Source organism: Nerophis lumbriciformis, linkage group LG04, assembly GCF_033978685.3.
Source record: "Nerophis lumbriciformis linkage group LG04, RoL_Nlum_v2.1, whole genome shotgun sequence".
Taxonomy (NCBI): Eukaryota; Metazoa; Chordata; class Actinopteri; order Syngnathiformes; family Syngnathidae; genus Nerophis; species Nerophis lumbriciformis.
The window spans coordinates 2,820,001-2,846,917 of record NC_084551.2 but is presented as its reverse complement, the minus strand read 5'-3'; the positions used below and the strand labels follow the sequence as shown (position 1 = coordinate 2,846,917).

Sequence of the window (26,917 nt, the reverse complement as noted above, 5' to 3'; positions counted from 1 at the left end):
ACTATAATAATCAATAACTGCAGCCCTTCTTGAACTCTAACTTATAATAATAATTCACCCCTATACAATATCCTACCCTAATACCTAATAATATTTTATACATTGGCAATCAGCATTGTATACTGTATATACCAGAGGTGGGACCAAGTCATTGTTTTGCAAGTCACAAGTAAGTCTCAAGTCTTTGCCCTCAAGTCCGAGTCAAGTCCCGAGTCAAGACAGGCAAGCCCCGAGTCAAGTCCAAAGTCAAGACTGGAAAGTCTCAAGTCAAGTCCTAAGTCCTGCATTTTGAGTTTCGAGTCCTTTCAAGTCCTTTTAACCACAGACTAATATATTAACACAGATTGTGTATGCTTTTCAAACGCTGTATTTATTTATTAAAACAAGTGCATTTTAAATTGCAGGAAAGAAAATTGTGCTGACATTGCACTTTATAATAGCACTATTAACCAGTCATTTTAAACATTAACTCATTCCTTTACAGAACAAACACATTGAAAAATAAAGTGCAAATGTACTTATTTGTACAAAAGTGTTAACATTGAAAAAACATGACATATACGTGAACATAACAAAAAAGTTGTACTTTTTATATGTCAGGGCCCTATGCTGCATTGCATTTGCAAAAGACCAAATTAGCCAAGAGTCTGTCAGTCATTTGTGCACGATGGGGGCGTAGTATGATGCCACCATGGCTGAAAACTCGCTCCACTGGAGCACTGGAGGCAGGCACTGCCAAGACTCTCATGGCCACTCGGAACAGTGAAGGAAGAGTCTTCATGTTCAATGCCCAGAACAAAAGGGGGGAGAGAGTTGTTTTAGGTTGGTGCACTACTTGTAAGTGTATCTTGTGTTTTTTATGTTGATTTAATTAAAAAAAGAAAAAAGAAAAAAATTATTTCTTGTGCGGCCCGATACCAATCGATCCACGGACCAGTACCGGGCCGCGGCCCGGTGGTTGGGGACCACTGAGGTAAACAACCAACAGTATGTCAGAAAGCTAGCTAAAACGGTACACTTATTCATAATATAGTATACATTTTAACTGACCTTTATTTTACTATTTTTGTCTTTTTTTAGGTGGCTAAAATACGCGGTGCTGCTGACCGCCGTCTAACGCTACGTGTGATATATTGACTAACGTAACCCTGCTTAAAAAAAATCACTGAACAAAAAGTATGAATAAGGTAGTGAACTGCAACAGATTCCCGTGTTTGCAATAACGTTATAACGTTAGCAGTGAGTTTACAGCCTCACTGATTTAACTACACAGCAAATAAAAGTCACGTTACTTAGCCAATAAACGTTATCTTACATTCAAAACTTACCGTTCTTTGTGCAACTTCAAATGCCGGACGAAGTTGGAAGTTGTTGCCTCTCCATCAGTAATTTTCGAACCGCATGTGTTGCATACTGCAAACCGTTTTGTGTTGACCACCTCGTAATTTTTATACCCAAACAAAATTATTTTAGGTATCATTTTTTGTTCACTGGCGTGTGGTTTGGACATGTCTTCTTCGTTGGTTGTCCTGCAATTTGATTGGATGAATGCTGTGTGATGAAAACAAAGTAGATCTAATTTGATTGGCTGTTGTACTGAGAGCACACCAGCTGACACACGCAACGCTGATAGACAAGTACACAATGAAAAATACGGAGCGCTCCCGAATAACTTTTTCATCTTTGGGTTTTGGGGAAAGTAGCAAGTCATGTCAAGTCATGTCAATTCAAAAGGCTCAAGTCCAAGTGAAGTCACAAGTCATTGATGTTAAAGTCTAAGTCGAGTTGCAAGTCTTTTTACATTTTGTCAAGTCGAGTCTAAAGTCATCAAATTCATGACTCGAGTCTGACTCGAGTCCAAGTCATGTGACTCGAGTCCACACCTCTGATATATATATATATGTATGAAAATACTTGACTTGGTGAATTCTAGCTGTCAATATACTCCTCCCCTCTTAACCACGCCTACAACCACGCCCCGCCCCACCCCCACTCACGCCCCCACCCCCCACCTCCCGAAATCGGAGGTCTCAAGGTTGGCAAGTATGGTTTAAAGACACTTGGCTAGAAATTAGAAAGATAAACAAATCAAGTCATGTGACTCGAGTCCACACCTCTGGTTAATAGTCCGACAGGTGAAAAGAAAATGAAAAAATGGTTAATGGTACGAGAATAAAACTGTAATATTACAAGAAAAATAACTTGTAATTGTCTAAGAATAACATCGTATTAGGACTTAATACAACTTTTTACATTTAGGAAAAATTCCCCTCTCACAAATTGGTATTTTTCAAGTGGATATTGCAGGTTATAGGTCAAACTACTTTTTGACTAATTTCAAAATGATTTATGTTAATTTTAGAATTGTTTTCATCTTCGAAAAAAACGCTTGCATTTTCAAAGTGGTGTGTTCAAACACTGCTTGGGAAATGATTAGAAATAACTAGGGCTGCAGCTAACGATTATTTTTCTATCGATTAATCTATAGATTATTTTTTTCGATTAATCGGTTAATCTATAGATTATTTTTTATATATTATATATAGATTATATATTATTATTTATTTCAGTCATATTCTATGGATTAATGGTTCGCATATTTGGGAGACAAAAGCTTAGTTTCAGTTTTCTTATTTGAAAAAGTTGCAGTTTTAACAAGGGCGTGTTCACTTTCTGTATGCAACGCTTGTGAAATCATTGCAGCATTACTCCGATACTTGATACAGTAATAGCAACTGAAAAATGTACCTCCTTTGTTTAAGTGTAAGGTCAAAGATCAAAAAGGAGAAGGCGTTTCCAGGATGCTGAACACAAGTGATTTGTTACCTGTTGTGTTTTACTGGCTTTTCAACAACAAGGTCACACAATGCATAAAAAGTGTGTAGGCGTCCAGCGTGTGGTTTAATTATAAGGATGACAGCAAAACACACACACGCGCTCACGTCTGCTTCTTGCTCTGCTGAGATGTTTGTGCCAAAAGATTGACTGGGAAAGACTGAGGCATGGCGAAGAGTGTGAGAGCGAGCAAGACGAAGAAAGACATGGCGAGCGAGCCTGTGGAAATTCCCAGCAACTTCACCAGCACAGTCTCTTTAACAAACATCCGCACGCTACCACCTCACTCACTCACACACTCACGTTGTTGCCAGCCCCTTTCTTCCCCAATGGAAGGCAAGCTAAATTGTTTGCTATTGCGAAGTTGAAGACAGATTGTTTGCGCCGCGCAGCGTGAGAAAGTCTCTCCGTCGCATGTACGAGTGTAGCCAGAGGGAGTTGGGGAAAATCAGGTGACGTGTAGTATGAGATAAAGAAGGTTTTTTTTTCTGGCCTGTTTTTGGAGTTTGAGTTTATTTGGAACATGCATATATACAACATGATACGCAGAGGTGGGTAGAGTAGCCAGAAATTGTACTCAAGTAAGAGTACTGTTACTTTAGAGATTTATTACTCAAGTAAAAGTAAGGAGTAGTCACCCAAATATTTACTTGAGTAAAAGTAAAAAGTATGTTGTGAAAAAACTACTCAAGTACTGAGTAACTGATGAGTAACATATATACACACACACACACATATATATATATATATATATATATATATATATATATATATATATATATATATATATATATATATACATACATTGATATATACAGTATATAATTTATATTTATTTATTTTGCCGTTTTTATTTACATGTTAAAGGTGTTTTAATGAATATACATGCATGTTTAACACATATAGATTCCTTTCTTTCATGAAGACAAGAATATAAGTTGGTGTATTACCTGATTCTGATGACTTGCATTGATTGTAATCAGACAGTAGTGATGATAACGTCCACGTTTTCAAATGGAGGAGAAGAAAAGTTCCTCCTTTCTGTCTAATACCACATGAAAGTGGTTGGTTTTTGGCTTCTTATTTGTCCAGCTTCCATATTTGTTTTTATACACTTTACAAGAAATACATTGGCGGCAAACTCCGTAGCTTGCTAGCTTGTTTGTGCTGGCTTTCGGAGACTCTTATTTTGAAAGCGCACGCGCGATGGAGCGGCACTTTTATTGTGAAGACAGGAACTGTGAAGTCAGTCTTTAGGCTTTTGACAGGATGTACGGTTGAAATAAAAAAGGGTATTTTTTCCTTCACACTTTTGATTGATTGATTGGAACTTTTATTAGTAGATTGCACAGTACAGTACAGTACATATTCCGTACAATTGACCACTATATGGTAACACCCCAATAAGTTTTTCAACTTGTTTAAGTCAGGTCATGTGACCACCTGGCTCTGTTTGATTGGTCCAACGTCACCAGTGACTGCATCTGATTGGTGGAACGAAGTGAACGTCACCAGTGACTGTATTTGTTGAAACGCAGGCACTATGAAGGTCTGTCTGACAGACCAAAACAAACAAAGCGTGCATTAACAGATCGATAAAAATTAGTAGCGAGTAGCGAGCTGAATGTAGATAAAAGTAGCGGAGTAAAAGTAGCGTTTCTTCTCTATAAATATACTCAAGTAAAAGTAAAGGTATGTTGCATTAAAACTACTCTTAGAAGTACAATTTATCCCAAAAGTTACTCAAGTAGATGTAACGGAGTAAATGTAGCGCGTTACTACCCACCTCTGATGATACGTCACAATTTCCAGTTTCTCTATTCAACATGTTCGAAAAGGAATAGGAAGAAGCAGAGGTTATTTAATCTTACCCCTCTTCCTTTATATAGCAGTTGCTAAAACTTTTGTTTACTTCCTGTTCTCAATGTATTCACAATGAGTAATAACAATAAAAATGAATAAATACATAATTGATGAAGTAAGTTACATTTCATATGGTGAGATGAGTAAGATAATCTTGAAAATGAATGGATGGATGAGATCAATTCAGAATGTTTATCATGGTTCTTCTTCTTTGTACTTTGTAAACACTTTAAGTTTGAAGAGTTTCTTGAAGTGGATCATATTAGTACATTGTTTGATTGCTTTGCTTAACCTCTAAAGCAGTGGTTCTTAACCTGGGTTCGATCGAGCCCTAGGGGTTCGGTGAGTCAGGCTCAGGGGTTCGGCGGAGGTCAAGACACACCCGACTCATCGTGTAAATAAAAACTTCTCCCTATCGGCGTATTACGGATATACGGCAACAGCAGAAGTCAAACTGATTTGCAGGTGTGTAATTTGTTGTGAGTTTATGCACTGTGTTGGTTTTGTTCTTTGAACAAGGTGATGTTCATGCACGGTTCATTTTGTGCACCAGTAATAAAACATGGTAACACTTTAGTATGGGGAACATATTCACCATTAATTAGTTGCTTATTAACATGCAAATTAGTAACATATTGGCTCTTAACTAGTCATTATTAAGTACTTATTAATGCCTTATTCGGCATGGCCTTATTATAACCCTAACCCTCTAACCATGGCCCTAACCCTCTAACTCCAACCCTAACCAAACAACTCTAAATTAAAGGCCTACTGAAATGCGATTTTCTTATTTAAACGGGGGATAGCAGGTCCATTCTATGTGTCATACTTGATCATTTCGCGATGTTGCCATATTTTTGCTGAAAGGATTTAGTAGACAACATCGACGATAAAGTTCGCAACTTTTGGTCGCTGATAAAAGAGCCTTGCCTGTACCGGAAGTAGCAGACGAGTAGCGTGACGTCACAGGTTGTGGAGCTCCTCACATCTGCACATTGTTTACAATCATGGCCACCAGCAGCGAGAGCGATTCGGACCGAGAAAGCGACGATTTCCCCATTAATTTGAGCGAGGATGAAAGATTTGTGGATGAGGAAAGTGAGAGTGAAGGACTAGAGGGCAGTGGGAGCGATTCAGATAGGAAAGATGCTGTGAGAGGCGGGTGGGACCTGATACCAAAACAGTAAATAAACACAAGACATATACAGGTAAAAGCCAGTAAATTAGAATATTTTGAAAAACTTGATTTATTTCAGTAATTGCATTCAAAAGGTGTAACTTGTACATTATATTTATTCATTGCACACAGACTGATGCATTCAAATGTTTATTTCATTTAATTTTGATGATTTGAAGTGGCAACAAATGAAAATCCAAAATTCCGTGTGTCACAAAATTAGAATATTACTTAAGGCTAATACAAAAAAGGGATTTTTAGAAATGTTGGCCAACTGAAAAGTATGAAAATGAAAAATATGAGCATGTACAATACTCAATACTTGGTTGGAGCTCCTTTTGCCTCAATTACTGCGTTAATGCGGCGTGGCATGGAGTCGATGAGTTTCTGGCACTGCTCAGGTGTTATGAGAGCCCAGGTTGCTCTGATAGTGGCCTTCAACTCTTCTGCGTTTTTGGGTCTGGCATTCTGCATCTTCCTTTTCACAATACCCCACAGATTTTCTATGGGGCTAAGGTCAGGGGAGTTGGCGGGCCAATTTAGAACAGAAATACCATGGTCCGTAAACCAGGCACGGGTAGATTTTGCGCTGTGTGCAGGCGCCAAGTCCTGTTGGAACTTGAAATCTCCATCTCCATAGAGCAGGTCAGCAGCAGGAAGCATGAAGTGCTCTAAAACTTGCTGGTAGACGGCTGCGTTGACCCTGGATCTCAGGAAACAGAGTGGACCGACACCAGCAGATGACATGGCACCCCAAACCATCACCCAACCATGCAAATTTTGCATTTCCTTTGGAAATCGAGGTCCCAGAGTCTGGAGGAAGACAGGAGAGGCACAGGATCCACGTTGCCTGAAGTCTAGTGTAAAGTTTCCACCATCAGTGATGGTTTGGGGTGCCATGTCATCTGCTGGTGTCGGTCCACTCTGTTTCCTGAGATCCAGGGTCAACGCAGCCGTCTACCAGCAAGTTTTAGAGCACTTCATGCTTCCTGCTGCTGACCTGCTCTATGGAGATGGAGATTTCAAGTTCCAACAGGACTTGGCGCCTGCACACAGCGCAAAATCTACCCGTGCCTGGTTTACGGACCATGGTATTTCTGTTCTAAATTGGCCCGCCAACTCCCCTGACCTTAGCCCCATAGAAAATCTGTGGGGTATTGTGAAAAGGAAGATGCAGAATGCCAGACCCAAAAACGCAGAAGAGTTGAAGGCCACTATCAGAGCAACCTGGGCTCTCATAACACCTGAGCAGTGCCAGAAACTCATCGACTCCATGCCACGCCGCATTAACGCAGTAATTGAGGCAAAAGGAGCTCCAACCAAGTATTGAGTATTGTACATGCTCATATTTTTCATTTTCATACTTTTCAGTTGGCCAACATTTCTAAAAATCCCTTTTTTGTATTAGCCTTAAGTAATATTCTAATTTTGTGACACACGGAATTTTGGATTTTCATTTGTTGCCACTTCAAATCATCAAAATTAAATGAAATAAACATTTGAATGCATCAGTCTGTGTGCAATGAATAAATATAATGTACAAGTTACACCTTTTGAATGCAATTACTGAAATAAATCAAGTTTTTCAAAATATTCTAATTTACTGGCTTTTACCTGTATATACTCTATTAGCCACAACACAACCAGGCTTATATTTAATATGCCACAAATGAATGCCGCATAACAAACACCTCCCCCCTCCCGTCCATATAACCCGCCAATACACCTGCACAACACACTCAATCCCACAGCCCAAAGTACCGTTCACCTCCCCAAAGTTCATACAGCACATATATTTCCCCAAAGTTACGTACGTAACATGCACATAGAGCCACGCACGTACGGGCAAGCGATCAAATGTTTGGAAGCGTACTCACGGTACCGTGTCTGCGTATCCAACTCAAAGTCCTCCTGGTAAGAGTCTCTGTTGTCCCAGTTCTCCACAGGCCAATGGTAAAGCTTGACTCTCATCTTTCGGGAATGTAAACAATGAAACACCGGCCATGTTTGTGTTGCTGAAGTCGGCCGCAATACACCGCTTCCCACCTACAGCTTTCTTCTTTGCTGTCTCCATTGTTCATTGAACAAATTGCAAAAGATTCACCAACACAGATGTCCAGAATACTGTGGAATTTTGCGATGAAACAGACGACTTAATAGCTGGCCACCATGCTGTCTCAAAATGTCCTCTACAATCCGCGACGTCACGCGCTGACGTCATCATACCGAGACGTTTTCAGCAGGATATGTCGTGCGAAATTTAAAAATCGCACTTTAGTAAACTAACCCGGCCGTATTGGCATGTGTTGCAATGTTAAGATTTCATCATTGATGTATAAACTATCAGACTGTGTGGTCGGTAGTAGTGGCTTTCAGTAGGCCTTTAAGTCTTTGTTACTTAGAATATGTTCCCCTAGTGTCCAAAAAACTCTAAATTAAGTCTTTGTTACTTAGAATATGTTCCCCTAGTGTCCAAAAAACTCTAAATTAAGTCTTTGTTACTTAGAATATGTTCCCCTAGTGTCCAAAAAACTCTAAATTAAGTCTTTGTTACTTAGAATATGTTCCCCATACTAAAGTGTTACCAAAAACATATAACTTTGTCTTGAATTTGAAAAAAACCCAACATTTTATTTTTCACTAAAGAAGGGTTCGGTGAATGCGCATTTGAAACTGGTGGGGTTCGGTACCTCCAACAAGGTTAAGAACCACTGCTCTAAAGGCCTTAGTGGCCACATGCGTGGACAGCACCTTTTAGCTCTTATTTCCAAAATTGTGTACACTACTGAATTGGGGTCTTATGGCCCTTATGCGGACACTTATACTGGTGTCAGAAGAGTATAGAAGGGCGGTATAGCTCAGCTGGTAGAGCCGTGCCAGCAACTTGAGGGTTCCAGGTTCGATCCCCGCTTCTGCCATCCTAGTCACTGCCGTTGTGTCCTTGGGCAAAACACTTTACCCACATGCTCCCAGTGCCACCCACACTGGTTTACATGTGACTTAGATATTGGGTTTCACTATGTAAAAGCGCTTTGAGTCACTAGAGAAAAGCGCTATATAAATATAATTCACTTCACTTCACTATAACATACAATGGAATTTGGAAAAAAAAAGTGTAACAATAAGAATTAGTATGTCACTAAACATGAAGTACACGTTTGTTACTTATGGACTAATAAGTACATCATATAAAAATATAATTCTTAGTTTTTTATTCTAATTCGGGTCCAATAAGCCCAAATAGCAAAGAGAAATAAAAAAAGCAATTAAACAAACAGCTTGGGCCTTAAGAGATTAATCCATTCCGTAATTGAATTCCACATACATACTGAAGGTCTTAAGTGTTGTACGTGCATTAGAGATGCGCGGATAGGCAATTATTTCATCCGCAACCGCATCAGAAAGTCGTCAACCATCCGCAATCCACCCGATCTAACATTTGATCAGAACTGCATCCGCCCGCCATCCGCCCGCACCCGCCCGTTGTTATATATCTAATATAGACGATGCAAGGCATTAGTGAGGTTATAAAGCTTTTGCCTGTTAAAGAAAGGAGACTGATCCAATGCAGCACAGACATTCGCGTGCCACGCTGTCACGACCCAGACGCACACCAGTGCGCAATCATATGGGAGCCGCGCTGAGCGCACCTCCAAGCGCGTCTCGCTGCCGGCGACGGCCGGGTATGGGCCCAACGCTCCAGCGCCATCCATTTTCAGGGCTAGTTGATTCGGCAGGTGGGTTGTTACACACTCCTTAGCGGGTTCCGACGTCCATGGCCACCGTCCTGCTGTCTATATCAACCAGGGTGAGCCCCACCCCTTTCGTGAGCGCACTGCGCGCGGAGTGACCCCTGTTACACGCCCCCGGCAACAGGGGTGGCGGGCAGGTAAGCTGCGCGGGCGGAGCGCGCGGAGTGACCCCTGTTACGAGCCCCCGGCCACGGGGGTGGCGGGCAGGTAAGCTGCTTACCTGCTGCGCGTGACGCCGGCCGCGGCGAAGGCGGACGAGGCGGGGTGTCGGTGCGGTGGGCGCGGTGGTGACCTTGGACGTGCGTCGGGCCCTTCTCGCGGATCGCCTCAGCTACGGCTCCCGGTGGGGCCCTCTCGGGGGAAGGGGCCTCGGTCCCGGACCCCGGCGAGGCGTCGGGGGCCTTCTCCGCTCCGTAAAAGTGTCCATCTCTTTTCTTTTTTTTTCTTCTGTTGTGACATATGCTGCAGGTGCCTGCTCGTTTTTCGTATGTGGGTAACAACATTTAACTCTGTATATATATTTCCGAATTGGTTTAACTGCCACCCGCCTGAATCTATTTAAAATCTAATTTTTTTTATTTCAAACGCCCGACCCGAACCGACCCGACCCGCGGATAAAATCTAATTTTTTTAAATTTCATCCGCCCGATCCGCGGATAATCCGCGGACTCCGCGGTTGTGCCCGCAAACCGCGCAACTCTAACGTGCGTACACATGTTTTAAATTAAATTTTTCTCTAAGATTATATTTCTCCTCTTTTATTGAGAAGAATTGTTGCACATTCTTGGGTAGCAGGTTATAGTTTGCTTTGTGCATAATTTTAGCTGTTTGCAAATTCACTATGTCGTGTAATTTCAGTATTTTTGATTCAATAAATAAAGTGTTTGTATGTCCTCTATATCCAACATTATGTATTATTCTAACTGATCTTTTTTGTAACACCGTTAATGAATGAAGTGTACTTTTGTTGTTGTTTCCCCATATTTCTACACAATAACTCAGATATGGTAACACTAGTGAGCAGTAGAGAATATGGAGTGATTTTTGGAAGCTAAAAGTAGAGATTGGGATACTTAAATAAAGAGGCGTATCAACCTCGGATGTCTTTTCTTAAAATAAAATAAAAAACATGTAAGCATATGGTGAAAGAAAGCTTCACCATACGTTGCAATTACAGGGGATGCTTTGGAGCAAATGTCAATGTTCAACCATGACAGTTATGGTCCTGTTTTTGACGAAAGACTTTAAACAAATCTCTCTCTCTTTCCTTGTAGCTCTGCATTGAGAGAAAACGCAAAGACAAAAGTGCCTTAAAGGAAAGAAGGAAGACGAGCGACACATAATCTGCAGGACAGAAGAAATGAGGCCGCTAAAGAAACAACGGGGACGATCCCCTTCGTCGTCCAGAGGCCGAGGGGGCCGGAGGAAGACGGCCGCCCAGCCTTCCCAAGAGAAAGACGCCAAAAGAATCAAGAAGGAGTCGCCCGAAAAAAAACCACAGAGCACACCCACCACTTTGTCCAAGCAGTGCCCACCTGCAGCGTCCAGCCGTAAAGAGAAGCCCGCCACAGACAGCGACGCCCCCAGGAGGGGAGAGTCCACCGGTCTGAAGAAACTCACTGAGTCAGTTGAGAAGGATGTAACCGATTTGGCTAAAGAAGCTACGGCTAAAGAAGCTACGGCTAAAGAAGCTACGGCATGCCGAAGTGCGTCCGTCGACTCCGTAGCATCTCCTACCTCGCCCATCACGCCGCCCGCGACCGCCAACCAAAACCCCGGCCCTGCCTCGGTCTCCAGCAGGAAGACGGCCACGTTTAAGGCTCGGGTTCCCAAGAAGAAGTACACATATGAGCACTTTGCTAGCAATGCCACTCCTCCCGCCGCCCGTCCTACCTCCAGCCCTGCAACCACAGGCAACATTTCCTGCAATAGCAACAGCAAAATCGGTAACAGTGTAACCATGACTATAAATAATGTCAAGAACTGCAACAATATTAGTTATTTAATTAACAAAACCGTTGATGCTTGCATGAACAGCAGTATTAACGCTAGTAGAAGTAATGCTTGCTCAGGTAATCAGCCATCAGTTCAACACGAGAATGGTAAAGCCACAGAGGAAAACCAAGTCTCCACAGATGAAGGGGCTCTCAGGACAGCAACACCCATAGAAAGAGAGTCCCAAGTAGGTGAGAATGAATCCGAGGGGGCCCCCAACTCGGTGCGCTCGTCCTCCACCGACACAGCCAGTGAGCACTCAGGTGATCTGGACGTGATAGAAGGAAGCGGACCAGGCAATCTTAAGAGCCCCCGTGCCCCAACTCCCCTTCTTAACTCACCGCCCAAAGGGGTCAGCGGTGCACGGGGGCTCGCAGAAGCTCTTGCTAAAGGTTTGAAAAACCAGAGGGTCTTGGCTCGCCAGATAAGGAGCTCCAAGGAGATCACTGTCGGGGCTACAGGGGAAACGGGGATCGAGGAAAGAAACTCGTGCCTCCTGTCCCCAGTGTTTAGACCTGGAGTGGTAAGAGGGGTAAGTGGGGGTACTGTTGAAGTACAGCTTCAGGGAAAGGGGACTGTTGTTAAATATCCTTTTGATGGTGGAACCGTAATGACACCAGGGGCTGTTGTAGAGTTAGTTCTGGATGCCCCCCCACCTGGCATGTCGCCAGTTGCTGTCCGTACCAAAGTGTGTGTGCCGTTTGGTGGGGAGGAGGAGGGTCCTTTACTATACAGAGAGGGAGTGATCTCTCAGGTGGACCCCCATCCCGGTGTCTCATTTCCTTACCAGGTGGACCTGAGTGAAGACACAGAGCCATCGAGTGGTGATGCGTTCCGCCAGGAGGGAGACAAAAGTAAAGCTCAGACCGTGTGGGTTTCCCGACAAAGCCTGAGACTGCTTACCCCACCCTGGGATGTCCCGCATTTGGACGGTGGAGGGGCACGGGAGAGAGAGCGGGAAAGGGAGAGGGAAGAAAGAGAGTGGAGAGAGGAGATGGAGGTGGAGAGAGAGGTTTGCCAGTTGAGCAGTGGAATGGGTGTACTGGGAGGGGGAGCAAGGTTGAGCCATGGTTTGTCTCATCCAGGAGTTGCTGGAGGGCATCCCTATGGAAACGGTCACCCACCTCCCCATCCCGCCACCGTTGCTGCTAGTGGGGGGGTCACAACAGCTCCCGGGTGCAGAGAGAACTTCTCAGATAGGGAGAGACAGAAACAAGTCAGCATCCCAGAGGAAGATGTTGAGGTATCTCATTTTAACATGGCAATGTCCACAACACCGAAGTTGAATTCTGTCCCCCCGCAACACAGAAATATAATCTCCAAGTCCAGTAGCTACCATCCACCCTCCCCCCACTTCTCTGTGGTGAGGGGTTTGGGTCCCCCTCATTTCCCCACCCTCTCAAGCCCCCAGCCTCCTCCTTTACCTGCCTTACTAGGTTCCGACATGAACAATACTCCTCCAAATCTACCTCCAATCAAGATCACTCCCACTCAGACCCCGACACCCGTATCTGTGGGGGGGGCTTCCACTACCTCTTCTCGCTCCAGGACGCCCCTGTCGTTGGCTCAGCAGAAATACAAAAAGGGTGATGTCGTGTGCACACAGAACGGCATCCGTAAAAAGTTTAATGGCAAACAGTGGAGGAGGCTGTGCTCCAGGGATGGCTGCATGAAGGAGTCTCAGAGGCGTGGTTACTGCTCCAGACACCTGTCCATGAGGACCAAGGAGATGGAGGCCGCTGGAGGGGGGGAGAGGGGAGGAGGGGGAGGAGGCAGCAGCTCAGGAACGGTGACCCCCTCTGACCTGAGGGGCCGAGCGAGCAGTGAGTTTGAATGGGACGACACGTCAAGGGAGAGCAGCGAGACGAGTAGCAGGGGAGACTCCAGACCCCGCTTGCTCCTCCCCTCCGTCCTCCCCCACGATCTGTCGGCACGCTTCGACTTTGACGAGTGCGAGGCAGCCACCATGCTTGTGTCACTAGGTAGCTCCCGCTCCGGGACCCCGTCGTTTTCCCCCATCTCAAACTTGTCCCCCTTCTCCCCCGCCCCCTCTCCCTCGCCCTCCCCACTGTTTGGCTTCCGGCCGGCAAACTTTTCCCCGATTACCGCCTCCCCGGTTCTTCAGCACCGCAGGCACAGACAGCCCAGCGGTACGGGTGGTGGTGCGGGAGGGGGCAGCAAGGCACCGACCCCAGCTGGAGGGGGCGAACGGGAGAGACACACTTCGGGCATTCAGCCCTCGTACCACAACAACTTGACATTTACAGTCCCAATGAGCCCCAGTAAACGAAAGCCAGACGCGCACCCTCCACTGCCCCTCCCCCTGCACCACCACAATTACACGCCCAAGACAGAGCTGGAGCAGGGCAACCTCAACAACTCTTTCAGGGTGCTGTCCCCGCAGACACCGGCATCACATTCCCACACACCCACTTTCTCGCGGCCGAGAGGGGCGACCACCCCCTCCTCCAGCAGGCCCCCGTCCTCCACCGCCGCCTCCCCTCCTCCTCTGCTCGTGTCGCCAACGCCTCCTTCCCCTCTCACTCCCGATGGAGGGCCCCGTCGCGTGGTCCCTGTTTCCCAGCATGCTTTGCGAGACTCCCCTGTCATTGTGAGGAATCCTGAGGTTCCACTTGCAAAATTCATAGAGTGTCCTTTGGGAAAAGGCTGTGAAAAAGAGGCAGGAGTTGAAACTCCTTCATCTAAAGACAATGGCATCACTACATTCAGCCCGCAGCCAATTCCCGGCCTCCAGGTCCCCGTACCTATCAATGCAGCTGCCTCAGTCCCTAATGGCACCATCCTTTTGCACAGTCCGGCCCAAACTTTGCTACTCGTGTCCCCTACGCCGTCCTCTTTACCCTCCTCGGACACCCCCACCGCACCCCTGCAGGCCCTCTCGGTCACCGTGGGCACAACGCTCGCCGCAACCACTCAATGCGGTGTGGACAGTTCTCGAGAACAAGTGCAGAACAGATGCTTCGAGGGAGCGGTGCAGCAGCCAGTCCCCTGCCACCCTTCGCCCACCGCGCTGCTGCCCCTGATCCTGCCTGTGGAGAGCCTTCACCCTGCACCGCGGAAGGACATCATCATGGGACGTCCCGGAACAGGTGAGAACTCTTGCACTCTTGCCGGCTCACACAGGGGCAGGGACTTTTGAAAGCATGCAGATCATGCACAACCTACAGGAGTGAATTAGTAAAAAAGTAAAGCAGTTCATTTGCAATAACAAATCTAGCTGAAATATCACCATTTAAAAGGATTTCAAATTTACAGTAGAGCTCCCATCTACTACAATTGTTATACAAGATGATCAGAAATTGACTGTCGTCCTGCACAAGACTAGGGCTGCAGCTAACGATTATTTTTCTATCGATTAATCTATAGATTATTTTTTTCGATTAATCGGTTAATCTATAGATTATTTTTTCCGATTAATCTATAGATTATTTTTCCTTTTACCGATTTTTTTTATTATTTAAAATGAAGAGGAAAAAATAAATGTAGGCCAGTTTTTTCAAAAGGCATGGCTTTTATTTACAAAAAAAAAAGTATGGCCACTCAGTCAACATTGACAACAACATGACAAAATATTCTGTAACAATGTAAACATTTAAAACTTTTAACATTTAACAAAATTAAAAGTAGCTTATTTGCTTTTTAATGTGCAAATATAAAAGTAAACATCCAGTGCAAATCTTAATATTCTGGAATAGTATAAGCATTTCAAAAGTAAAAGTATTGCTTATTTTGCTTTAAAATGTGCAAAAATAAAGATAAACATCCAATACAAAAAAGTGCAAAACGGAAATATTCTGTAACAAGTGTAAACATTTCAACAAAAGTAAAAGTATTGCTTATTTGCTCAAATGTGCAAAAATAAAGCTAAACATCCAATACAAAAAAGTGTACAGTGTAAACATTTCAACAAAAGTAAAAGTATTGCTTATTTTGCTTAATAACACAACAATGATAGTATGATTAAAGTGAAAGTTAATTGTTGGTTTGTACATAGTATATGTAACTGTTAATGTTGTAAAAGGTATTTGCACAACTAATTAACGTTAGCGTTTGTGACACGTCTTGTGCCGTGGGGTTCTTTCAGGACCGACAGACTGAACGCCAGACGGCTTTGCCAGGTTTACAATCTTTTAATTTTACACAAAGTCTTTTCTCTTCCAACTGCGCGGATCGCGCACCTGGGCACGATTGCGGCGTCGCTCCCGGCGCGCCCCGCCTCGCCGCTCGCTCGCCGCCGCCGCCTCTCCACAGCGTTAAAGAGGAGCGCGTCTTTGTAAACACTGAACAGGCACGCCAAACGCGCCTCTCAGAGCGAAACGGTGCTTTAGTTTATGAATTTACAACGCAGATACAAATGACACATTCATGTTTTTGTGTAATAATGACAACGTATACGCACGCGGACGATTGACTTGTTGATGGTGATGGCAAGAACGCTGTCGGGGGTTTTCTTTTCAAATGTTCGTTCATAGCCGTTGTGCTGCTATGATAGGCCATTTCCGCTCGACACAGTGTGCATACAACAACATTATTAGGCCGTTTATTGAAATACTCCCACACTTTTGACGACTTTTGGCGTGCTTTTTTCCCCTCGCTCGCATCGTCTGCTTTGCGCTCCGCCATGACAGTAAAGTAGTGTGACGTAAATATGCGACGCGCCGACGCACAAAAACGGCGTCGACGTATTTACGTAACCGATGACGTCGACTACGTCGACGCGTCGTTTCAGCCTTACACAAGACAGACATAGGCATGCATGGAATGTTTTTTTTGTCAAAGCTCCAGTTTTAAAAAAAACAACAACTTATTAATCGGAATAAATACTTTTATCTTTATGATTCTAAAGCGGCATTAAAGCAACAGAGAACATATTTTGAATAACATGCTAACCAAAACAAAAGTGGTCAAACAACATTTTTTACAAAGTATTAGGGAAAGGCTGGTGTGAGAAAATATAACGATACCACAGATACATTTAAACTAAAGTTGAAATATTATGAGGAAGAAGTTGCACTTTTATTAAAACAAAGTGTATTAATTCGACTTTCTTGCGTTAAGGTTTCTGGTGGAATTTTGACCTTGACTTGCATATGATAATAATAGTAATTTGTTGTAATCTAGCAAATAAGGACTTCCTTGATTTGTTATTTTCAGTCGAACCTCGGATTCAGGAGGAACAGTGTGGTTTTCGTCCTGGTCGTGGAACTGTGGACCAGCTCTATACTCTCGGCAGGGTCCTTGAGGGTGCATGGGAGTTTGCCCAACCAGTCTACATGTGCTTTGTGGACTTGGAGAAGGCATTCGACCGTGTCCCTCGGGAAGTCCTGTGGGGAGTGCTCAGAGAGTATGGGGTAACGGACTGTCTTATTGTGGCAGTTCGCTCCTTGTATAATCAGTGTCAGAGCTTGGTCCGCATTGCCGGCAGTAAGTCGGACACGTTTCCAGTGAGGGTTGGACTCCGCCAAGGCTGCCCTTTGTCACCGATTCTGTTCATAACCTTTATGGACAGAATTTCTAGGCGCAGTCAGGGCGTTGAGGGGATCTGGTTTGGTGGCTGCAGGATTAGGTCACTGCTATTTGCAGATGATGTGGTCCTGATGGCTTCCTCCGGCCAAGATCTTCAGCTCTCACTGGATCGGTTCGCAGCCGAGTGTGAAGCGACTGGGATGGGAATCAGCACCTCCAAGTCCGAGTCCATGGTTCTCTCCCGGAAAAGGGTGGAGTGCCATCTCCGGGTTGGGGAGGAGATCTTGCCCCAAGTGGAGGAGTTCAAGTACCTCGGAGTCTTGTTCACGAGTGGGGGAAGAGTGGATCGTGAGATCGACAGGCGGATCGGTGCGGCGTCTTCAGTAATGCGGACGCTGTATCGATCCGTTGTGGTGAAGAAGGAGCTGAGCCGGAAGGCAAAGCTCTCGATTTACCGGTCGATCTACGTTCCCATCCTCACCTATGGTCATGAGCTTTGGGTCATGACCGAAAGGACAAGATCACGGGTACAAGCGGCCGAAATGAGTTTCCTCCGCCGAGTGGCGGGGCTCTCCCTTAGAGATAGGGTGAGAAGCTCTGTCATCCGGGGGGAGCTCAAAGTAAAGCCGCTGCTCCTCCACATCGAGAGGAGCCAGATGAGGTGGTTCGGGCATCTGGTCAGGATGCCACCCGAAAGCCTCCCTAGGAAGGTGTTTAGGGCACGTCCGACCGGTAGGAGGCCACGGGGAAGACCCAGGACACGCTGGGAAGACTATCTGTCCCGGCTGGCCTGGGAACGCCTCGGGATCCCCCGGGAGGAGCTGGACGAAGTGGCTGGGGAGAGGGAAGTCTGGGCTTCCCTGCTTAAGCTGCTGCCCCCGCGACCCGACCTCGGATAAGCGGAAGAAGATGGATGGATGGATGGATGGATGGATGGCTGTCAAAAATAACAAGCTAACTCATGTGATTAATCACAAAAATGATCGCTTCAATCATGCATAGTAATAATAATCAACTGTGGATTGTTACCCTAAAGCAGGGGTCGGCAACCCAGAATGTTGAAAGAGCCATATTGTACCAAAAATACAAAAACAAATTTGTCTGGAGCCGCAAAAAATTAGAAGCCATATTACATACAGATAGTGTGTCATGAGATATAAATTGAATTAAGAGGACTTAAAGGAAACTAAATGAGCTCAAATATACCTACAAAAAATGAGGCATAATGATGCAATATGTACATATAGCTAGCCTAAATAGCATGTTAGCATCGATTAACTTGCAGTCATGCAGTGACCAAATATGTCTGATTAGCACTCCAACAAGTCAATAACATCAACAAAACTCACCTTTGTGCATTCATGCACAACGTTTAAAGTTTGGTGGACAAAATGAGACAGAAAAAGAAGTGGCATAAAACACGTCCTAGAAAGTCGGAGAAAGTTATACATGTAAACAAACTACGGTGAGTTCAAGGACCGCCAAAATTAGTAGGACAAAACGGCGCTCGCCAAATACTCGAATCAGTGAAGCATTTTTAATATAAACGGTGTGCTTTATAACAATTAGGGAGGTTTGTGTCATGTTTGTCCTCCTACAGAAACCATATTAAAACAAAAAATATATTTTTTTCCCCTCATCTTTTTCTATTTTTCATACATTTTTTTAAAAGTTCCAGAGAGCCACTAGGGCGGCGCTAAAGAGCCGCATGCGGCTCTAGAGCCGCGGGTTGCTGACCCCTGCCCTAAAGGCAGTGCAGATTGTTAGACAGTCGGGGAGCAGGTCAGTGCATACGCCAGTGCAAAAATGTGTTTGGTATTTTAGATAAAACTTCGACCAAGTTTTGAGCAAATCGAACATTTTTTTTTATATGTTCCATGCTGACAATAGAATTGCATTTGTCTGCAAATATTGGCCTCTTTTTTAGGTTAATTTAATTTAAGCAAGCAAGTTATAATTTGTGATTAATCCACATTTAAGTGTGAATAATCTAATTTAAAAAATAATAATTTGACTTATTTAAGATAATTATTGTAACATTGCAACCATATTCTTGTAGCTTCAAAACTTTTTCCTCACAATTTTACTGTTTTTTCTTCTTACTTTCCCCATTACACCCTAAATTGTGAGGTAAAATGTACCCGCTCGATCTGTTTAATTCTGCCACTGAGTGAGACTTAGCAATGACTTAGAAGCAGGCCCGGCCCTAACCAATCTGGCGCCCTAGGCAAGATTTTAGGTGGCGCCCCCCCACATCGGCAGTGAAGTGTATATACTCACAAGAAACCGAATAGCTTTGTCTTTGACCTTTTTTTTACTTAAAGAAAGCAAATTAACAATCAGAATAGTTAACAAGATAAAAACAATATGAATAAATAAATGAATGCAAAAAATAAAAAATGAATATATGAAATACAATATTTTTTACATACATATTGCTTAATTTACATTAATGATGTGCACTTTAACAACTAGGCTTACAACTATACCTAATATATAAAGGGGTGGAAAAGTGACTATTACCTGCAGTGCAAACATTAGCTAACCAGAAGGCAATAACAATGTAAACAAAAAACACCTGCTTAAAAGATCTAATACAAATGTCCCTGAGGAATGTAAGGTGGGAGTACTGTAATTACCTAACATTACATTATTATTTTCCATAACAATTTAGCCCCCTCCACAATATTAACCCGACGTTAAAACAGAACTAGCTATTTATTGATTAGCAATTGCCGAATCATGTAACATTAGCTTAATGCTAAAAAGCCAGGTTACTATCACATTCTGTAACAGACAAATAATTTCATGTGGGCTAACGTTACCTACCTGCTACCTCTGTCTTTTCTCGTTTCTCCTCCTCTTCTTTTCTCTTATTTCTTCCCTGGGCACCTGACAGTTTTGGCCGTTTTGACATCTTGTGTTGATTTTTTGATGTGGTGACGTCCAAAAAGAGTCATGATACGGGAAGGGAGGGGGCGGGGGGGGGCGTAATGTTGTAACAAATAATATTTCTATTATATAGGCTTTACTTTGCATTTTAATTAACGTGGGATTATTTTTTGTATTTAGAAATAATAGTACCAACTTTTTTTTTTTTTTTCTCCAACATTTGTGGCACTGGCGTGGCGCCCCCTGATGGACGGCGCCCTTAGCATTTGCCTATACGGCCTATGCCACGGGCCGGCCCTGCTTAGAAGTATACATACAATACAACGACATCATACAATAACAAGAAAAGCATCAAATATGTGTCCTTATCTCCATCTTTAATCCTAAAATACCAATGACAATGGAAAGCGACGATAAAGCTCCACTGCATTTTTAGTAACACATCCCACATGAGATCATAACATAAAAAGCACGAAGGTGGCACAATGGCAGTGCCCAGCGAAAGAATCTCCCATCAGCCAACATGCTGTCGTCCCATATGGCGTCCCTTCTTGTGTGTCAGCAATCCTCTCGTCTCTGCTCGGTCACGCTGCAACATGTTACATGTAAGCACCTGTGATTCATATCGCACAAAAAAAGAGATCCAACACACTCCTCTTATGATATTGTAATGACATGGCTCTGAAAAATGTGGGAGCTCATTTTTTGTTGTTGTTTTTTTAATAGCATCAAGAATGACTGCAATAATGATTCAATTGCTTGTTTGCCTAATTTACGTAAAAGGGAGAGAAAGGGTGCATTATTTGACAAACCTAAAGTAATAGAAGCCATTATCAGAGGTGTGGACTCGAGTCACATGACTTGGACTCGAGTCAGACTCGAGTCATGAATTTGATGACTTTAGACTCGACTTGACAAAATGTAAAAAGACTTGCAACTCGACTTAGACTTTAACATCAATGACTTGTGACTTCACTTGGACTTGAGCCTTTTGAATTGACATGACTTGACATGACTTGCTACTTTCCCCAAAACCCAAAGATGAAAAAGTTATTCGGGAGCGCTCCGTATTTTTCATTGTGTACTTGTCTATCAGCGTTGCGTGTGTCAGCTGGTGTGGTCTCAGTACAACAGCCAATCAAATTAGATCTACTTTGTTTTCATCACACAGCATTCATCCAATCAAATTGCAGGACAACCAACGAAGAAGACATGTCCAAACCACACGCCAGTGAACAAAAAATTATACCTAAAATAATTTCGTTTGGGTATAAAAATTACGAGGTGGTCAACACAAAACGGTTTGCAGTATGCAACACATGCGGTTCGAAAATGACTGATGGAGAGGCAACAACTTCCAACTTCGTCCGGCATTTGAAGTTGCACAAAGAACGGTAAGTTTTGAATGTAAGATAACGTTTATTGGCTAAGTAACGTGACTTTTATTTGCTGTGTAGTTAAATCAGTGAGGCTGTAAACTCACTGCTAACGTTATAACGTTATTGCAAACACGGGAATCTGTTGCAGTTCACTACCTTATTCATACTTTTTGTTCAGTGATTTTTTTTTAAGCAGGGTTACGTTAGTCAATATATCACACGTAACGTTAGACGGCGGTCAGCAGCACCGCGTATTTTAGCCACCTAAAAAAAGACAAAAATAGTCAAATAAAGGTCAGTTAAAATGTATACTATATTATGAATATGTGTACCGTTTTAGCTAGCTTTCTGACATACTGTTGGTTGTTTACCTCAGTGGTCCCCAACCACCGGGCCGCGGCCCGGTACTGGTCCGTGGATCGATTGGTATCGGGCCGCACAAGAAATAATTATTTTTTTTTTTTCTTTTTTTAATTAAATCAACATAAAAAACACAAGATACACTTACAAGTAGTGCACCAACCCAAAACAACTCTCTCCCCCCTTTTGTTCTGGGCATTGAACATGAAGACTCTTCCTTCACTGTTCCGAGTGGCCATGAGAGTCTTGGCAGTGCCTGCCTCCAGTGCTCCAGTGGAGCGAGTTTTCAGCCATGGTGGCATCATACTACGCCCCCATCGTGCACAAATGACTGACAGACTCTTGGCTAATTTGGTCTTTTGCAAATGCAATGCAGCATAGGGCCCTGACATATAAAAAGTACAACTTTTTTGTTATGTTCACGTATATGTCATGTTTTTTCAATGTTAACACTTTTGTACAAATAAGTACATTTGCACTTTATTTTTCAATGTGTTTGTTCTGTAAAGGAATGAGTTCATGTTTAAAATGACTGGTTAATAGTGTTTTTATAAAGTGCAATGTCAGCACAATTTTCTTTCCTGCAATTTAAAATGCACTTGTTTTAATAAATAAATACAGCGTTTGAAAAGCATACACAATCTGTGTTAATATATTAGTCTGTGGTTAAAAGGACTTGAAAGGACTCGAAACTCAAAATGCAGGACTTAGGACTTGACTTGAGACTTTCCAGTCTTGACTTTGGACTTGACTCGGGGCTTGCCTGTCTTGACTCGGGACTTGACTCGGACTTGAGGGCAAAGACTTGAGACTTACTTGTGACTTGCAAAACAATGACTTGGTCCCACCTCTGGCCATTATAGACAGTTGCACTAATTATATTTACAGTGATGTAGATTATAAAGAAGCAGTTGAATTCAAACAGGTAAAAACTGAATAATCAGTGTCATTTGTGGGACATTTGAACGCTCGGAATGGAAAACAAAAGCAGTGCTTGACTGGCGGTTAACATTTCATGACAATAGCAGAAGTCTGCACGAAAGGTACTGTACTGTGTACGCAGGCCACTTATGGAGCAGCTTGTTTTTGGGTGTTCGGCTGAAGAGAGACAAAATGGAGTTTAGATTAGTCTCAGAGTGAGAGAGTGATGGTGGCACACAAGAACAAAAAAAAGACGACGGCGTGTCAATATTTTTTCCCTCAACCTGACCAAGAAATGTATTTAGTGTGTGTGCTTCTGCTGACATCTCCCACTGCTCGTGTTTGCTTTGTCCGTTACTCATGAAAAGACATAGTGGAACAATGTGTGGGCTCCATGTGAAATGTGTGTGTTTACGTTTCTGCGAGTGTGAGTAGGATAACAGGATACGTGTCAGGCTATTGTATAAGAAGTTGCGTGTGTTGTTGTCGAAGTTCTTGTGTGAAATGTGATCTCATGAGCGTTTTAGTTGGAAATCGCCAGTCAAATTACCCTGCATACTTTTGCTGTGACACACTCCCGAAAAAATGTTGTTGCCTCCTGCATCACACTCCACAAACATGGCAGACGTGATGCACTAAATCAGCTGTATGTTTCTGTTATTTCCAAGCACCCATCCACCTGTAGTGGCCCGGAGGTTTTGTTTACTCAACAATCCGAGTACCAGGGGTGTGTTTGAGTAAGGTATTTATCTGGGTAAATTCCCTATTTGCATAGATCATACTTGCCAACCCTCCCGAATTTTCCGGGAGACTCCCGAAATTCAGCGCCTCTCCCAAAAAACTCCCGGGACTAATATTCGCCCGAAAATCTCCCGATTTTCAGCCGGAGCTGGAGGCCACGCCCCCTCCAGCTCCATGCGGACCTGAGTGAGGACAGCCTTTTTTCATGACGGGAGGACAACAGGGTGACAAGAACTAAATCATCCAGACTAGAGATACATTGTATTATTATGTTTATTTTACCTAAAAATAAATATATTTATCAATTAAAAAAAAAAAAAAAAATACATTTTTACTATATTTTGCTAAAAACATCAAAATTAATTGTATTTTTATTTGTATTTTTTCGTGACTCCTTATTACATCCAGCCATAGAATTATACATTAAAATAAACATATTTCAAATAATTGATTTTAAATTATCATAATAATTCATTTAAAATTACCATATTTAATTATTAAAATAATTGCTTGTTTATCAACAACTTTAGCATTTGATTCATTACATTTTGAAACTCTCAGAAGCCAAGTTATGTTATATTCCTTAATATTTATTTATGCAAGTTTGAAGTATCAATTATCTAAACACAGTTTTGTTTGCATATTTTCAGGATGTAGATATCTATATATATATATATATATATATGTATGAAACACTTGACTTGGTGACTAGCTGTCAATATACTCCTCCCCTCTTAACCACGCACCCAACCACGCCCCGCTCCACCCCCGACCACGCCCCCACGCCCCACCTCCCGAAATCGGAGGTCTCAAGGTTGGCAAGTATGGCATAGATGCACTTTTTCTCTTAATGGTAAATAATATCAAATTCTGTATGACTTGCAACAAACTACGATAAGTTCAAAGATTGCTGAAATTAGTAGGACAAAACGGTGCTTGCCAAATACTCTCATCAGTGAAGCATGTATGACATAAACAGTGGGATTTTTAACAATTAGGAAGGTTTGTGTCATGTTTGTTCTCCTACAGAAACCATATTCATACAAAAAAATGTTTTTCTTAATCTTTTTCCATTTTCCCTCATCTCTGAAAGAGGTCCAGGGAGCCACTAGGGCGGCGCTAAAGACATGCGGCTCTAGAGCGGCGGGTTGCTGACCCCCGAGCCAAAAGGATTCCACATTGTGCAAACGGTGTTTGTTGTCGTAAATATTAAAGAGATTACAATTACAAGTCAAATAGTGACAGTACTTTTTGTATGAGGAGTGGACATTGCATCAGTGTGAGGTCTCGAGTTTATTAAAGTGGATGATGCACCTTGTGATTAATAGTGGCACAGCATTTGTTTTCTACTATTTACAGTGCATGACTTTCTCTTTAAACTTCAGCTGGACCAGGGGTCGGCAACCCAAAATGTTGAAAGAGCCATATTGGACCAAAAATAAAATAAAAAATCTGTCTGGAGCTGCAAAAAAGTAAAAGTCTTATATAAGTGTTATAATGAAGACAACACATGATGTAAGTGTCTATATGAGCTATATTAGCCTACTATCAAAGGCTGACACAAATCTTCGTTGACAGAAATGTTGTATTTTCATTTTTATTCTACACATTTTTGCAACTTTGGAAATCATTAGTAAAATGGAGGCTTTTCAGAGGGTGAGATAACTTCTGGAAATGATTGTCTTAGAATGGCCAAAGGTATAGATGTCTTTGTCCAAGTTAAAGGAAACGGCAGGCTGTCTTCTTCTAATGGATGTATTACAATCTTAACATGCTGGGTAACGTTTGCTGTGGTCTGGAACAACATGGCACACAAACAACTATCAGAAATGCAGCCATTATTACATCCCGATAATGTGTCATGAGACATGCGACAATAAATGAAATACACAGAGGACATATGTCACGTTCAAACACTGAGGACATCTATTAAACAAGACAAAAGGCAAGGAAGGAATCAAACAGAGACAGAATTCAATTTGGACTCAATATTGAGGAGAGACATGGCCACTGCACTCTCTGTACAGTCCTGCACCACGCTCTGACGAAGAAGGTTTTCGTCTCCTCATTTATTCAGATGTTCAATGTTCACGCACCAACACATGTCACAGCAGGAATGGGAAGTATGTAAAACAGTCATTGTTTTCGGTCTCATTGAAGTCCAAGAAGAGGATTTCTCGGGCTTGGGCTCTTCCTGGATCCAGCTGGGGCAGGTGTTGGAGGACAATGGATAACCCCTCCCGTCTCCTGACCACAGGGACTTCAAGAGGGCAGCGGGTCGTAAATAGCGTTGACCTCGGTTACCAAATAGTTGGAAGAGAGTTTGTGAAATATTTCAAAGAGAGTTCGTTTAACACTTCAAAGAGAGTTCCTCTGGAAGTTGAGCAGATCCTGCCATCTGTCCGTGTTGAAATCACAGCGGCGTTTCACGAGCATTCTTCCTCTTGTTAGGCCTCGAAAGACAGCATTCATAATACAACGTTTCTTTTGTGATAACTTACAAACAATTATTCCAACAACATAAGTAAAGGTAATTAAATGAGCTCAAATATACCTACAAACAAGGCAATATGTACATACAGCTAACCTAAATAACATGTCATGGATTGACCAAATATGCCTGATAAGCACGCCAGCAAATCAATAAAATGAACAAAGCTCACTTTTGTGCATTCACGCACAGTATAGAACGTTTTGGTGGACAAAATGAGACAAAGAAGGAGTGGCATAAAACACGTCTATCTGTGGCAGCATCGGAGAAAGTTGTACATGTAAACCAGGGGTGCTCATTACGTCGATCGCGAGCTACCGGTCGATCGTGGAGGGTGTGTCAGTCGATCACCAGCCAGCCATTAAAAAAATAGTCCTAAAAATGAGCGATCATAAATCTTCACTATGACGTCACTTTCGTCACTTGATTGACATTCACGGCACCCGAGGGTCTTCTGAGATGACGCTGGCTGCTGCCAGCTCATTAAAATTACCGACTGGAAGGCGAGAAACACTTTTATTTCAACAGACTCTGGCGCCGTACCTGTCGTCAAAACTCCAAAGACCGACTGCACAGTTGCACAATAAAAGCGCTGCTTCATCCTGCCTGCGCTACCAAAATAAGAGTCTCAGAAAGCTGGCGTGCACAAGCTAGCAAGCTACGGTGTTTGCCAACAATGTATTTCTTGTAAAGTGTATACAAAGGAGTACGGAAGCTGGACAAATAAGATGCCAAAAACCAAACACTTTCATGTGGTATTGGACAGAAAGGAGGACTTTTTTTCTCCTCCATTCGAAAATGCGGACGTTATCAGCACCACTGTCTGATTCCAATCAATGCAAGTCATCACAATCAGGTAATACACCAACTTATATTCTTGTCTTCATGAAAGAAAGGAATCTATATGTGTTAAACATGCTTGTATTATCTTTAAACACTTTTAACTTATTAACAATATTAACTATATGTGTTAAACATGCTTGTATTATCTCTAAACACTTTTAACTTATTAACAATATTAACT

General features: G+C 42.9%; 1 protein-coding gene across 2 annotated transcripts in view; it reads left to right on the top strand.

The window, feature by feature from the left end:
- Positions 1 to 26,917, top strand: part of cicb (capicua transcriptional repressor b) — a 159,959-nt gene that overhangs the window by 48,745 nt on the left and 84,297 nt on the right. For both annotated transcript variants that reach the window (XM_061947498.2, XM_061947487.1), the window contains exon 2: positions 10,902 to 14,732. In XM_061947498.2, coding sequence (XP_061803482.1) covers positions 10,988 to 14,732 — 3,745 coding nt within the window. In that variant the 5' untranslated portion in view covers positions 10,902 to 10,987. The remainder of the gene's footprint in view (positions 1 to 10,901; positions 14,733 to 26,917) is intronic.